The sequence below is a fragment of the Nicotiana tomentosiformis genome, chromosome 6 (assembly GCF_000390325.3).
Source record: "Nicotiana tomentosiformis chromosome 6, ASM39032v3, whole genome shotgun sequence".
NCBI classification, from domain to species: domain Eukaryota; kingdom Viridiplantae; phylum Streptophyta; class Magnoliopsida; order Solanales; family Solanaceae; genus Nicotiana; species Nicotiana tomentosiformis.
The window spans coordinates 699,019-711,857 of NC_090817.1; the positions used below are offsets into that span (position 1 = coordinate 699,019).

The 12,839-nt window shown below is 33.3% G+C and overlaps 3 protein-coding genes across 3 annotated transcripts; all 3 read left to right on the top strand.

The window, feature by feature from the left end:
- The first annotated feature begins 3,356 nt into the window (after positions 1-3,356).
- LOC104096111 (tetraspanin-15-like) lies at positions 3,357-4,805 on the top strand. Its single transcript, XM_009602419.2, has 2 exons — positions 3,357-3,972; positions 4,474-4,805. The coding sequence occupies exons 1-2, from the start codon at positions 3,391-3,393 to the stop codon at positions 4,768-4,770; spliced, it is 879 nt and encodes a 292-aa protein (XP_009600714.1). The 5' UTR covers positions 3,357-3,390; the 3' UTR covers positions 4,771-4,805.
- A 946-nt stretch (positions 4,806-5,751) lies between these two features.
- On the top strand, positions 5,752-8,081 carry LOC104096108 (GDSL esterase/lipase At2g24560-like). Its single transcript, XM_009602417.4, has 3 exons — positions 5,752-6,451; positions 6,887-7,142; positions 7,658-8,081. The coding sequence occupies exons 1-3, from the start codon at positions 5,837-5,839 to the stop codon at positions 7,861-7,863; spliced, it is 1,077 nt and encodes a 358-aa protein (XP_009600712.1). The 5' UTR covers positions 5,752-5,836; the 3' UTR covers positions 7,864-8,081.
- Positions 8,082-9,712: 1,631 nt separating this feature from the next.
- LOC108945125 (GDSL esterase/lipase At2g24560-like) lies at positions 9,713-12,109 on the top strand. The gene is made up of 3 exons (XM_033656085.2): positions 9,713-10,330; positions 11,182-11,437; positions 11,904-12,109. The coding sequence occupies exons 1-3, from the start codon at positions 9,713-9,715 to the stop codon at positions 12,107-12,109; spliced, it is 1,080 nt and encodes a 359-aa protein (XP_033511976.2).
- Positions 12,110-12,839: the final 730 nt, after the last annotated feature.

The window sequence follows — 12,839 nt, forward strand, 5'->3', positions numbered from 1 at the left end:
CAGGAGTTAAAATCCCTGGAATTGCTAGGGCAAACAAGAAAAGAAAGGATGCCTCTTCTATCCCTGTAGAGACTCCCCCCACAAGACGAAGAGCTACAAGGAATAAGAAGAAACCGAGTGAGGCTAAACTTGAAAAGGCCTTGAAAGAAAGTAAAAGAAAAGTTGTTGCAAAGGGAAAAAAGAAAGTGAGTGAGTCTGTTGAGGCTATTGAAATTGAGGATATGGATCTGGTCCTTCATGATGAATAGGAGGCAGAAGAGGTGGAGGTTGTGACTCCAAAGGCAAAGAAAATAAGACTTCCAAAAAGAGGTCTCTTCGAAGACAAAGTTTGCAGAGCCTTCTACCTTGGCATGAAGAACCAAGTATGCCATTAAGTCTAGAAAAGTGAAAGTAGTGGAGGAAGAAGAGAGTGAAGAAGAAGAGAAATCTGATAAAGAGAAGGACAAGATGGTTAAGTTTGAGAAAAGAACCATCTTGAAGAGTAGACTCCTCAGGGACCTGGAGGAGGAAGGCATGATTATGCTGCTGGAAAAACTACAACTGCAGGGTTGGAAGGACACGGTCCTTCAGATGGATAGAAAGCTTGCCAGAACTGATATTGTGGAGTTCATGGCAAATTGTGAGATCAAAAATGGCAAAGTCACCAGTGTGGTAAAGAGGGAGACTGTGAACTTTGATGACAATGAATTGGGAGAAATTCTGGGAGTACCTGATGAAGGGTACAATGATTACAAAAAGTTAAAATGGCCAAGTCTAGAAAACCTCCCCACCTCACTTGACATTACAAGGAAGTTTGGTGATAATAAGGAAGAGCTTCAGCCCAAGGCTGTATAAAAAAGTGAGATGAAGTCACCCCACAAAGTGTTGTTTGAATTTGTTAACTAGGTTGTGCTGCCCAGGCAGGAAAGAAGGCACATTGCCACATTCATAGACCTAGTCCTTATGGAATGCCTGGATAGTGGGAGGCAGATCAATTGGCATGGGTTTATCATCCAGCTTCTTGATAGGGTTCTAACTGGCACCAAAACTCATGCCATACCATATGGTTTCATTCTCAAGGTTGTATTTTCTAACTTCAATATACCTCTCAAGAAATGGGATGTTAGTACAAGCAATGATCATTTTGGAACAAACACCTTGACTACTTGTGACTATGAAGTCCATGCTACTGCCAAAGAACCTGGGTCATCCAAGAAGGTGCCTGTGAACAGCAAAGTAAGAGCCTTGGTTCAAGAGAGTGGGACTAAGGATGCTGAGATTGAGAGGCTAAAGAAGAGGCTGGCGGAAGTAAAAACTAAGAGGGATGCTCTCAGGGCTGAGCTGCAAAGAAGAAGGAGAAGAATGAAGGCATTCTTCATGATAAGTTAAAGCTACTTCAGGCTAGAAACCAAGAACCTGGCCCTTCCCAGCCTTGAAACCTTCCTAGCATGTGCCTTTTACTTTGAACTGTGATGTATATAACCAAATGAACCTAGTCCTTGATGATTTATGACTTTAAAGAGGAAAGTGTTCTAACGATTTTGAGCTGAGTTGAAACAGGTCTTATGCTTATAAAAAGAACAGAGTTTATCATCATCAAAAAGGGGAAATTTGTTGTCCTAAGTAAGTTTGTTTTGATGATTGACAAAGGAACTCAAGCATGAACCAGGTCTATATACAGTGTACACAGACACCGACAGATTCGAGCACAAGGCATGCACGTGAAGGAGAAAAGCTTAAGTGGTTATATCTGATATCTCCTAAACGAAAAGATTGCATAAGTGATAAGGAGAAGGACTCCTTACTCAAAGAAAACTCTATCCTAGATAATGGAGGAGTTAGAAGTTGAAGATAACTAGAACTCTTCCACCAAGGAAGAGCATAGCATTAGAACTCTAGTTATTTCTATTCTACCAACTCTATATATTACACGATATTCTCATTTTACAGGTACGCACAAACGCTGAAGTTAAACGTGAGTTGAGAGCAAAATAGCAAGGCATTTTGCAAGCCATTCCTGTATGATTCAAGTGTGCAAACCTGAAGCTGCATGAACCAGATAGAAGAACTAGTTCCAAGTGTCTGTCTTTTATTCTAGTTTCATTGTAGTAGGACTTTTGAGTTGTACCTTTCAGCTTTATCTAGAAGCAATTGTACTAGGTACTCTCAGTGTTGTATTCAAGTTACAGTTAACTTAAAGTTATCGCAACAGCTAAAGGCCGGTTGCCACAAAGGGTTAGAGGTAATTCTTAGGTTTACAATGAGTTTTGTAAATGCTATTTTTGGCTCAGTGATTTAGTGAAGTGTTGGGGAAAATTCTACTGGGTAGTGGGTCGTAGTTTTTTCACCTTTTGAGCCAGGTGTTTTCCACGTAAAAATACTTGGGTTATTTACTTTCTGTATTTATTATTTTGCAACAGTGGTATAAGAGACACATAGAAGAACCAGATTCTTCTATAATCTGTTCACGCGAAAAATTGGACACCACACAAATCACCCACCTCTTGTGTGGTATTGAAGTACAAAACAACAATTTAATTGATTTAATACTCAATTTTTGGGTTGAACTCTTTTTCGCCCTTAAAACAAAATGTATTTATTAATTTAAATTCAAGAAAAATATTTTGTCACGAGACCCCTTCAATTAGTAAAAAAAGACGGTGATAAAGTATATACTATATGTAGTATGTACTATAATTGTTGTAAGAAAATGCAGTCGTCTAGATATGTATTGAAAAATCACTAGAGCTTTCCTATTGGAGCTAATCCGTACCCATTACACGAAGATAATTGGTATTAAGCTTAATAAAGAGTAACAAGTGATAGATAGGGTTTTATTTAGTTCATTAATTTCTTAGCAATTTGAAATGATTCTTCATTTCAAAAAAAATAATTTAAGACTGCACTCATCAATATTAAATATCAAAACAAATTAAAGTCCCAAATTTCTAATATGAGAGTAGATCTTTTTCAAAAATCCCTCAATTTTTTAGTGTTTAGAATTAAATCACTGAATTTATTAGTCAAAGTCTAATGACTAGAAATGAGTGAAGATGAATATTTAAAATTTTGTTTATAAAAATCTAAAATGGAAAAAAAATTTCAACTTCTAATTCCTCTAGTACTTTAGGAACTTCCAAATATAGTACAATAAAAATTTTGAAGTTAGTACGTGCATATTGACTCAAATAAATATTTATGCACAAAGCGTTAAATCAGGATTAGGAGGTAAGATGTGGTCAACATTTACTAATTCCTTAACTACTTTGAGACTTTATAGCACCTGTGAAGATAATAATCTTATTTCTTTTAGTTGGCAAAAGCTCTTAAATTGTTAGTAGTAGTTTTCATCATAAAACCCTACAACATAATTTTGATAGTGCTCTCACTTTTCCTACATCAACAACAATCATGGCTGAAAATCCTAATTTGGCAGAAGCAGTAGTAGTGGCTGTTCCTGAAGTTAAAAATGAAGTGAAATTAGAATTTGATGAACCTAAAATGAAAGAAGCTAAGAGTAAACTACAAATGGATCATATTGTGCTTCCATTGGTTATATTCTCTTTCTTTTTATCTCTTCCAATTCTTTTTGGTATAATATGGCTATTTTACGTACGACAATATGATTGTGAAGAGTTAATGAACTTGCCAAAGTTACAAATAGGTATTGCCATTGGCTTGATCATTGTCTTCTTCATCAGCAACGTCGTAGTTTATTTTAGGTCTCGTTTTCCAGTTCTTGGACTTCTTTTAGCTATGGTGCCACTGATCATTATGTTAATCGTTGGTCTTGGCCTCGTTGGATCGTATAAAATGGAGGCTCGAGGTGTTCCTGGTTCTCCAGCATGGCTAAAGATGACAGTGCATGACGACGAGATATGGAGCAATATCAAAACTTGCATATACTCCACAAAAACTTGCAATGATTTAATCTCCAGGACATATATGCTGAAATCTTATGATTTCACAACTATTAAGTTGTCTTCAATTGAGGTAATATTCACATCCTATATATACTCGCTTAGTGACATTTAATTTACTTGGTTATGTTATTATAAAGACCTTTAAACATAATAGGCTTTTATATATTGTACCATGAAACTAAGAAATCATATAAACGATAAAAGGATGACACGTGGTTGTACCGGTCAGCTTTGGTCTAGAGATTGACGATTGATGACTCATGAGCATACTTTGGCAGCTCATGGTAGAATACTCTCTGATGGATTCACCTTTCTATTGCTTCCTATTCTTAAGGGAGTGATCAAGATTAAGTAAAAAAGTACTATTCGCTCTTTGGGGTGGGCCATTCGTACTCAAATCCGTACGGGAAATGGACAATTATTCGACACATTAAAAATATATATTGAATAGGATTCCATATTTGCGAGGGTGGACAATTTTTCTTCACCTATTTAGCTTACTATATGTTGAATGTTATACGGAGTAGTAGTTATTACTAACATACTTTCATTTTTACATAATTTCTTGAAGTCTGGATGTTGCAGTCCACCATCACTTTGCGAGATGGAATTCATAAACGCAACATTTTGGAGGAAAGTAAATTCACCAATTGATGATTCTGCGACGTTCGACAAAAACTGCGATTTGTGGCAAAATGAAGAAACAGTGTTATGCTACAATTGTCATGCTTGTAAGGAAGGATACTTACGAACAATAGAGGGGAAATGGTCAAGACTTGGAACATTCCTTGTTACCATGTCTTTGTTACTTATCATCTCACATTTGTTTCTCTTTATGGCCACCATGTGGGAAAAATATGTAGGGTAAGAATTAAATGACTTGTAATTAATTAGTTCTCAGTATTTTTGTTGTTACTAAGGTTTCAGCATTATTTATCTTGTTATATATATCTGTGTTCAATCCAGAGAAAAGGGCGCAGTTTTTGCACTAAAAATAGTAGGTGTTCCTTTATAGAAAATAGTCCTAATAAAAGATCCTTATAATATGTTTTAAGTTCCAAAATGTATTCAGATGAGACAACAAAATTCAGAAGCTATCACATAGTGTAAACTAAATGACTAAGGAGACTCAAAACATAGTAATCCAACAGAGCGTTCAAATATGGAAGCACTAAAATTTAATTGTATTCCCTCCGTTCACTTTTACTTGTCCACTATACTAAAAATATATTTCACTCTTACTTGTTTATTTTAAGTAAATCAAGAGAAAGGCAATTGTTTTCCTTGTTTTACCCTTATCATTAATTACTCATTTCCGAAATTATTTTCCAATGCTTTTTAAAATACTATCATTATTAGGGGTTATATGGTAAAATGCATACTACAATTATTATTTTTTAAGGGGCATAAAATATCCAAAGTGGACAAGTAAAAGTGAACGAAAGGGAACATTAAACTCCCTATAAGTTTTTAAAATAACGTTTAATTCTTCAAAAATAAAATAAATTATAAACATTAACAGTTACTTGGGCCAAATTCACTTGAAATAAACCAAGTTGACTGATTGAAAATATGACATTATATAGCCGCTTTTAAAATAATTGTAAAAGAAATATATATATATATATATATATATATATATATGTGTGTGTATGTATGTATATATTTTTGTATATTTATTTAAAAAAATATACAAATTTTATATACGTTTGAAGCTATCGAATATAAATAGTTTCGACATCGGCTAAAATGATCTTTGTATCTATTGTAGCCAAAAAAACAAATAGATAAGGAATTGTGTAGTTTTGGTAACAAATGCAAATCCTAGCTATATATATTCGTGTTGTTATTAGCACCCAAGACTCCATACTAGGAATATTACAAAAAGGATAAAGCTTCACTATCTAAGCTTCTTATCTTATTCTTTACCACAAATGGCACTAATAAAAGCTTTCTTCTTCTTTTTTTTCTTTACACTTTTCTTCTCAAATATCATAACTAGCCAATCAATACCAAAATTCACATCCATTCTAGTATTTGGAGATTCAACAGTGGATACTGGAAATAACAACCACATACTTACTATATTCAAAGGCAACCATCCACCCTATGGCAAAGATTATCCAAACCATTCTCCCACTGGCAGATTTTCTAATGGAAAATTAGTGCCAGACATATTAGCTCTCTTTTTAAAACTCAAGAAAAATGGTGTTCCTCCCTATATGCAGCCAGATTTACCAGCAAATGAATTGCTCACTGGAATTTGCTTTGCATCAGCTGGTTCAGGATATGATGAGTTAACTACTACTATTTCTGGTGCAATTCCAATGAGAAAACAGTTAGATTATTTCAAAGAGTATTTGAAGAAAATTAAAGAAGTTGTAGGAGAGAGGGAAGCTGAAAGAATAGTGAGTGGTGCTTTGGTTATTGTTAGTGCTGGGACTAATGACTTTATTTTTAACTTTTATGATATACCCAAAAGAAGGCTTCAGTTCAGCTTGAGTAAGTACCAAGATTTTCTCCTAGACAAGCTGCAAAATTTTGTGAAGGTAATTAGTGTTACTCTATTGCAGAACTGTGTCATTAACTCATTTAGAAATTTGATCGGCAGGTGAATGTACACTTTTATTTATTTAATTATATTTTTAACATTCTCGAATATGATTTTCTTTCGTGGCTAAGTATATTATAAAAATTCTTTTTGATAATGAGTGACGGAACTCATAACAGCTATTTCTGAAATATATTGAATTTAAACGGTGGAGTATATTTTGTTAGCTTAATTATATCTTATTAACACACATCCCTATCTTTCATCACTCTTTACTATGCATATTTGTGAGCTCTTAGCCTTCTCTGCTGTTACTGAAGTCTATTTTTGTCCCCTTGGATATGTGTCAATGGATAAAAATGGACTTTAGTGACACCAATATTCTTAGTTGCATATCGTTATTCTAACGTGTAATATATCTATTTTTTTTTAGGAACTATACGATCTTGGATGCCGCAGTATTATAGTAAATGGACTGCCACCAATTGGTTGTCTTCCAATTCAAATGACAGCAAAGTCTCCACTTATTAGAACTTGCATAAAAAGGGAGAATTTTGATGCTCAACTTTATAATCAAAAGCTTGAGCATTTGTTACTTCAATTGCAAGCACATCTTCCTGGAAGCAAAATCTTATACGTAGACAGCTATGCTCGTGTATCAGACCTTATCAACAATCCACAAGAATATGGTAATTTTTCAATTAAGTTTAGGCAAGACCATTTTGTTTCAGTTTATGTTATGTTAATTTTATATGATACACTTACCTTTTTAATTTGTCCAAAGAATCATGACATTTTCAAAAAATGAAAAGCTCACATATGATAATATATACTCTCTCCGTTCACTTTTTTACTTATCATGTTTTAACATGTATATTTTCACCATATTGATATGAGACGAAATGTAAATAATAGTATTTTTCGTATAATTTTCAAATATCTAAATTTTAATTTTAAAATATTAAAAAAATCAAATCCTATTTAGCTTCAAGATTAGTCAAATTGACTTTCGAAAAGTGAACGGAGGGAGTACCTGTTATTAGTCCAATAGGCCGGGCATGTGACCTATATTATCCCTCCATTGTACCCTTTCATAATTGTTCCAGTCAAATATGTTAATATTTCTTGTACTTCGTACAAATTAATAATCTATTTCTTGTTCTTAATTGTTACTGAAATTGTTTTTATTTTTTAACTGGAACAGGATTTGAGGAAACAAAAAGAGGGTGTTGTGGAAGTGGACTACTTGAAGCAGGACCCTTGTGTACAAGACTCTCTCCACTGTGTTCAGATCCTTCTCAATACATATTCTTTGATAGCATTCATCCAACTGAATCTACATACTATAAGATTACTGACTACTTAGTCAAGGACCTTCTCTTAAAATTCTCAAGAATTGGCAGCCCTTGATTTTTCTACAAACGGGCAGCCCGGTGCACTAAGCTTCCGCTATGCGCGGATTTCGGGGAAGGACCGGACCACAAGGGTCTATTGTACGCAACATTACCCTGCATTTTTGCAAGAGACTGTTTCTACGGCTTGAACCCGTGATTTTTATTTCTTAAAATTGTACTATTAAGCTATTTTACTCGGCTATTACTTCATTTGTTGCAATAAATAAATTAATGTATCACTCCTTCACTTGTTAATTCAACTCTCTATCTCACTCTCACTCTAAGCACATCTTAAAAAAGAAAATTTAATACTCATTAGCTAGCTTTTCAAAAAAGTCCTTTGAGATCACTCTGACAAAGACAACATTGTTTGGAAAAGTAAATTATTTTAGTATCCAAAACGACCAAGTGATAAGCTTTACATGGACAGACGTCTTGGCTTAAGACGGAGAAAGAAAACATTACGTATCAAAATTATGATTCATCACATATCAAATATGGCAAACTCTTCTTTGTTAATTTCATCCATATACTTACAAATTAAGAAAGTAGTACTCCAAATAGTGGCCTGGTTGATTTAATTAGAAGTCATTACTTTCAGAAACATAATTAAGTAGAACATGGTATAATTAGGATTTCGGATTTGAGCCATGTCAATGGAGAGATCTCGGGTAGGAAACCTTTTGCCTTTATTGGACACTTCGCGGCACAAGTTTGAATTATTCAAATAAGAATAATTAAATTTAAAAAAAAAAAAAAAAAAAAAGGAAACTGGAACTGGCTGGTTAAGGAGAGTTAAGAGGTAATAATCCTATGCAGAATTCAAATATAGAAGAAAATTCTAATTTTTTTCAGGACTAAAGTTGGGTTAATAATAATCCAAAGGCACAAGTTATGCGTAATGACCATAAAACGAAATCATTTCAATTACATGCAGGACATATATTAAGTACGAGACCGAGCCTACATCAATATCCAAAATAAGTAAATTAAATCTCTATTAAGTAGCGACTCTTCGTTGTTTCCTTCCATCATTGTGCTTTTCCTCTCTCCTGTTTCATCTTCTCTTCCACCCGTCAGGTTTTATGGCAAATTCTGGTGATCACCATATAAAAATTTTGGCGATGGTCGGGAGTGCTTTGCAAAATTCTAATTTGAGGCTATTTTTTTAAGACTTTTCTTAACAGAGCTCAAATTTAAACTGCGACACGGAATGATCCTATTCGTGCAATTTAGGGAGAAATTCAAAAATAGTCAGATTTACAAGTGGTAATTGAAAAATAGCTACAGTTTCCAAAGTAATCGAAATTTAGTCATTTTTCATGTAAAGATAAATCTGAACGAAAATACTGTTCAATCCAGTATAATATACCGGTTCAGCATAATATGCTGGAAGTTCATATATTATGCTGGACTGGTCCGTGATGCAGCAAAATAGTAGCTATTTTTTAATGACTTTGCAAATGCTGGCTATTTTTGAATTACCAGTCCGAAAACTGGCTAACTCGTGATATTTTTACTGCAATTTACCCACGGGTTTGTAGCCGCATGGCCCAACATATCAGACTCAAAATTTTCTTTAATTAATACTCTAAGCTTTTTTTGTTAATCTTTTAGAGTCTCTTAATTTGTTTCTGACAAATTATATTCACATTCAATTCCATCTAGAAAAAAATAATTACGTCTGAGAAGACTAAACATATTGATTGTGTAGTTGTGTAAGAAACAAATTCCTGGCTATATATCTATGTATGCACGTTCATGAAATTAACCATAAGAAATCCAATAATCCATAGTGAGAATATACATATAATACAGAAATACTTCAATATCTAAGCACTTTTGTCTTATTTCTTGTATCCAAAATGGCACTTAAAGCCTTCTTATTCTTCTTCTTTGCCCTTTTCTTTTGTAATATTATCATTACTAACCAAACAGTCATGCCAAACTTTACTTCCATTTTAATTTTTGGTGATTCCACAATGGATACAGGAAATAATAACTACATACTCACTTTAGTCAAAGCAAATCACTTACCCTATGGCAAAGATTATCCTAACAATGTCCCAACAGGAAGATTTTCAAATGGAAAACTTGTGCCAGACATGTTAGCTTTCTTACTAAATCTCAAACAAAATGGTGTTCCTCCATATTTACAGCCAAATTTATCAACAAATGAATTGTGTACTGGAATTAACTTTGCATCAGCTGGTTCTGGATATGATGATTTAACCAGTACTATTACTAGCACAATTCCAATAAGTAAACAGTTAGAATATTTTGAGGAATATTTGGAGAAAATTAAAGGGGTTGTAGGAAAGACAGAAGCTGAAAAAATAGTGAAAGGTGGTTTGGTTATTATTAGTTGTGGAACTAATGACTTTGTTTTTAACTTCTATGATATACCCACAAGAAGACTTCAGTTCAGTACTATTAGTAAGTATCAAGATTTTTTGCTAGAAAAGCTGCAAAGTTTTGTCAAGGTTAGACTACTCACTCTGTTCCTTGTCTTTCATCACTCTTTACTATGCATGTCTGTGAATTTCTCAGCATTTCTGAAAGGTTAAGACTTTTGTTTTTGTTGTGTTGTGTTTTTGTCAAATTTCCTAAAGGATAATGGCTTAAGATTGTCCTATATATAGTTTTAATTTTTATGGGAATTTTTCCACTTGAAATATGTATTCTATTTTGAAACTTTTAATTAATTAGTACTCCTATTTAATTGGTTAGTATAAGAAAATCTTTGCTATAAAATGAGATCTCTTTTTTTTTCCTTCTTATTTTCTTCCCCGGCTTTTTGCCTATTTGTCTTTCACCAATTTTCCTTCTTTGATAACTTTTTTTTTTGTGGTAATTAGAACCAGAAAATGTTCTTCATTAATATGGGTGTATATTCTAATCACATAGTCAACATTTGAAATGTTTTCAATCCGCATCAATTTTTTTACACCAAATCAAACAATTTAACCTTAGCGGTTAAACACTAAAATTGAGATACTTATGAGCTAAAATTTTCGCTAAAGGGGTCAAAATATAAAAAAGCAAAGCAACGAAAAGGTCAATTGGAGTCAATTTACAATATATACAAAAAAATAATTACCAAGCTATACGGTGTAATTTTCCAATAAAGGGGTACCGATTGACACCCCTTGAATATATATGGCTCCGCTATTACTTATCACTTAATCATGGTTTAGAAATAAATGTATGCATAAAAATAAATGTCTTGTCTTGATTGGTTTGGAGCAAATTTTATTACGAGTAAGGTTTGACCATCAAACTAGCTAGAAGCATTGCAAATTAATTGTAATTCTAATGTATCTAACTTTTTCAGGAACTTTATGATCTTGGATGCCGTATGATTGTACTGAATGGATTGCCTCCAATTGGTTGTCTTCCAATTCAAATGACTGCAAAATCTCCACTTCTTAGAACTTGTATAGAGAATGAGAATTTTGATGCTCAACTTTATAATCAAAAGCTTAAGAAATTATTACCTCAATTGCAAGCACAACTCCCTGGAAGCACAATATTATATGCAAACACATACAATCCCCTATTAGACCTTATTAACAATCCACAACAATATGGTAAGTACTGAGCTTTTAATTCTTCAATTTATATGCGACTTTGTTTTTGTTATTCTTTCTTATTAAAGTTGAAGGGCGCCGTAGAGCCAGAGACGGATCTACGATTTTTGTTCTATGGGTTCAACATTTAAAGTTACGGGTTCATATATACTATTTATTGCAATATTTTAGTGATTTTTTACACATAAATTTATGTTTCGCGTCGAAAATACTGGGTTAAGTTGAACGCAATGGTTCTATGGTGCATCTGTCCCTGTTTGGAGCAACAGTAAAGTTATCTTATTGTGACCTATAGGTCAACGGCTCAGGCCGTGAAATCAGCTACTGATGGTTGCATCATGGTAGGTTGTCTACGTTACATCCCTTGGGATGCAACCCTTCCCCTGACCTGCATGAACGCGGGATACTTTATAACTGCTTTTTTTTCTTATTAATCTAAATTTGCTATATTACTTAATTGGAACAGGATTTGAGAAAACTAAAAGAGGATGTTGTGGAAGTGGATTACTTGAAGCTGGACCTTTGTGTACAAGTCTTTCTCCAGTGTGTTCAAATACTTCACAATACGTATTTTTTGATAGTGTTCATCCAACTGAAGCAACATACTATAAGCTTACTGAGTACTTAGTCAAGGACTTTCTCTCACAACTCTCGAGCATTCGTAGTCCTTGATGTTTACAATAAGATCGTAAAATGGTGTAAAAGAAGGGAATTTTTTTAAATTGTATGCTATTAAAATTTATCACAGTATTCACTTATTGTAAAGAGAGAGAGAGATCACAGAAAGAAGAAAAAAAAGGGTGGGGGGGATGGTATTGTAGCTTTAAATTACCAGAAAATGGTGGTTTTTATTAAAACTAGTCTTCTTTACCAATTTAGAACTTAAAGTAAGTTGAAACATAAAAAAATTTGTGCTGAATCAATTTAGAATTACAAATCTAGCAATGATCAGCTTATTTTTAGTGTAAATAACTTTAAAACCTTCTTAATCATCATTTTTGGCAGAAAAAAAGACAAACTCTTTATATCATACTATTATTTAATACTTCAATTTAATTATGTAAGCGTTCATTTGTAAAGTCAACTTCACCACTTAAAATTATTTTTAACATTTGATGTTTATTAGCTACTCTTATCAATTAATTAAGCCAAAACGGTCTCAAAGTTGATATTTCAACACGAAAATGCTTAAAGAAAAAGCCTCATTGTTGACTTGAAGGACTTAATGTATACAAATAAAAAGCCTTATAAGACAATGCAACAGTGAACTGGAATTCACATTAAACAGGGATATCAGCCATAGGCTATTAGTAGTAATTCACGGTACTATTTTTAAAAAAATATTAAACTTGTCGTGTCATTAAATCTCAGCAGAAAATATAATATCCAGTTAAGATAACTG

Coding starts and splice junctions, on each gene's coding strand:
- LOC104096108 (XM_009602417.4), top strand. CDS start 5,837: ATGGCACTAATAAAAGCTTTCTTCTTCTTTTTTTTCTTTACACTTTTC. Junction 6,452..6,886: donor AGCTGCAAAATTTTGTGAAG/GTAATTAGTGTT, acceptor ATTTTTTTTTAG/GAACTATACGATCTTGGATG. Junction 7,143..7,657: donor CAACAATCCACAAGAATATG/GTAATTTTTCAA, acceptor TAACTGGAACAG/GATTTGAGGAAACAAAAAGA.
- LOC104096111 (XM_009602419.2), top strand. CDS start 3,391: ATGGCTGAAAATCCTAATTTGGCAGAAGCAGTAGTAGTGGCTGTTCCT. Junction 3,973..4,473: donor TTAAGTTGTCTTCAATTGAG/GTAATATTCACA, acceptor AATTTCTTGAAG/TCTGGATGTTGCAGTCCACC.
- LOC108945125 (XM_033656085.2), top strand. CDS start 9,713: ATGGCACTTAAAGCCTTCTTATTCTTCTTCTTTGCCCTTTTCTTTTGT. Junction 10,331..11,181: donor AGCTGCAAAGTTTTGTCAAG/GTTAGACTACTC, acceptor TAACTTTTTCAG/GAACTTTATGATCTTGGATG. Junction 11,438..11,903: donor TAACAATCCACAACAATATG/GTAAGTACTGAG, acceptor TAATTGGAACAG/GATTTGAGAAAACTAAAAGA.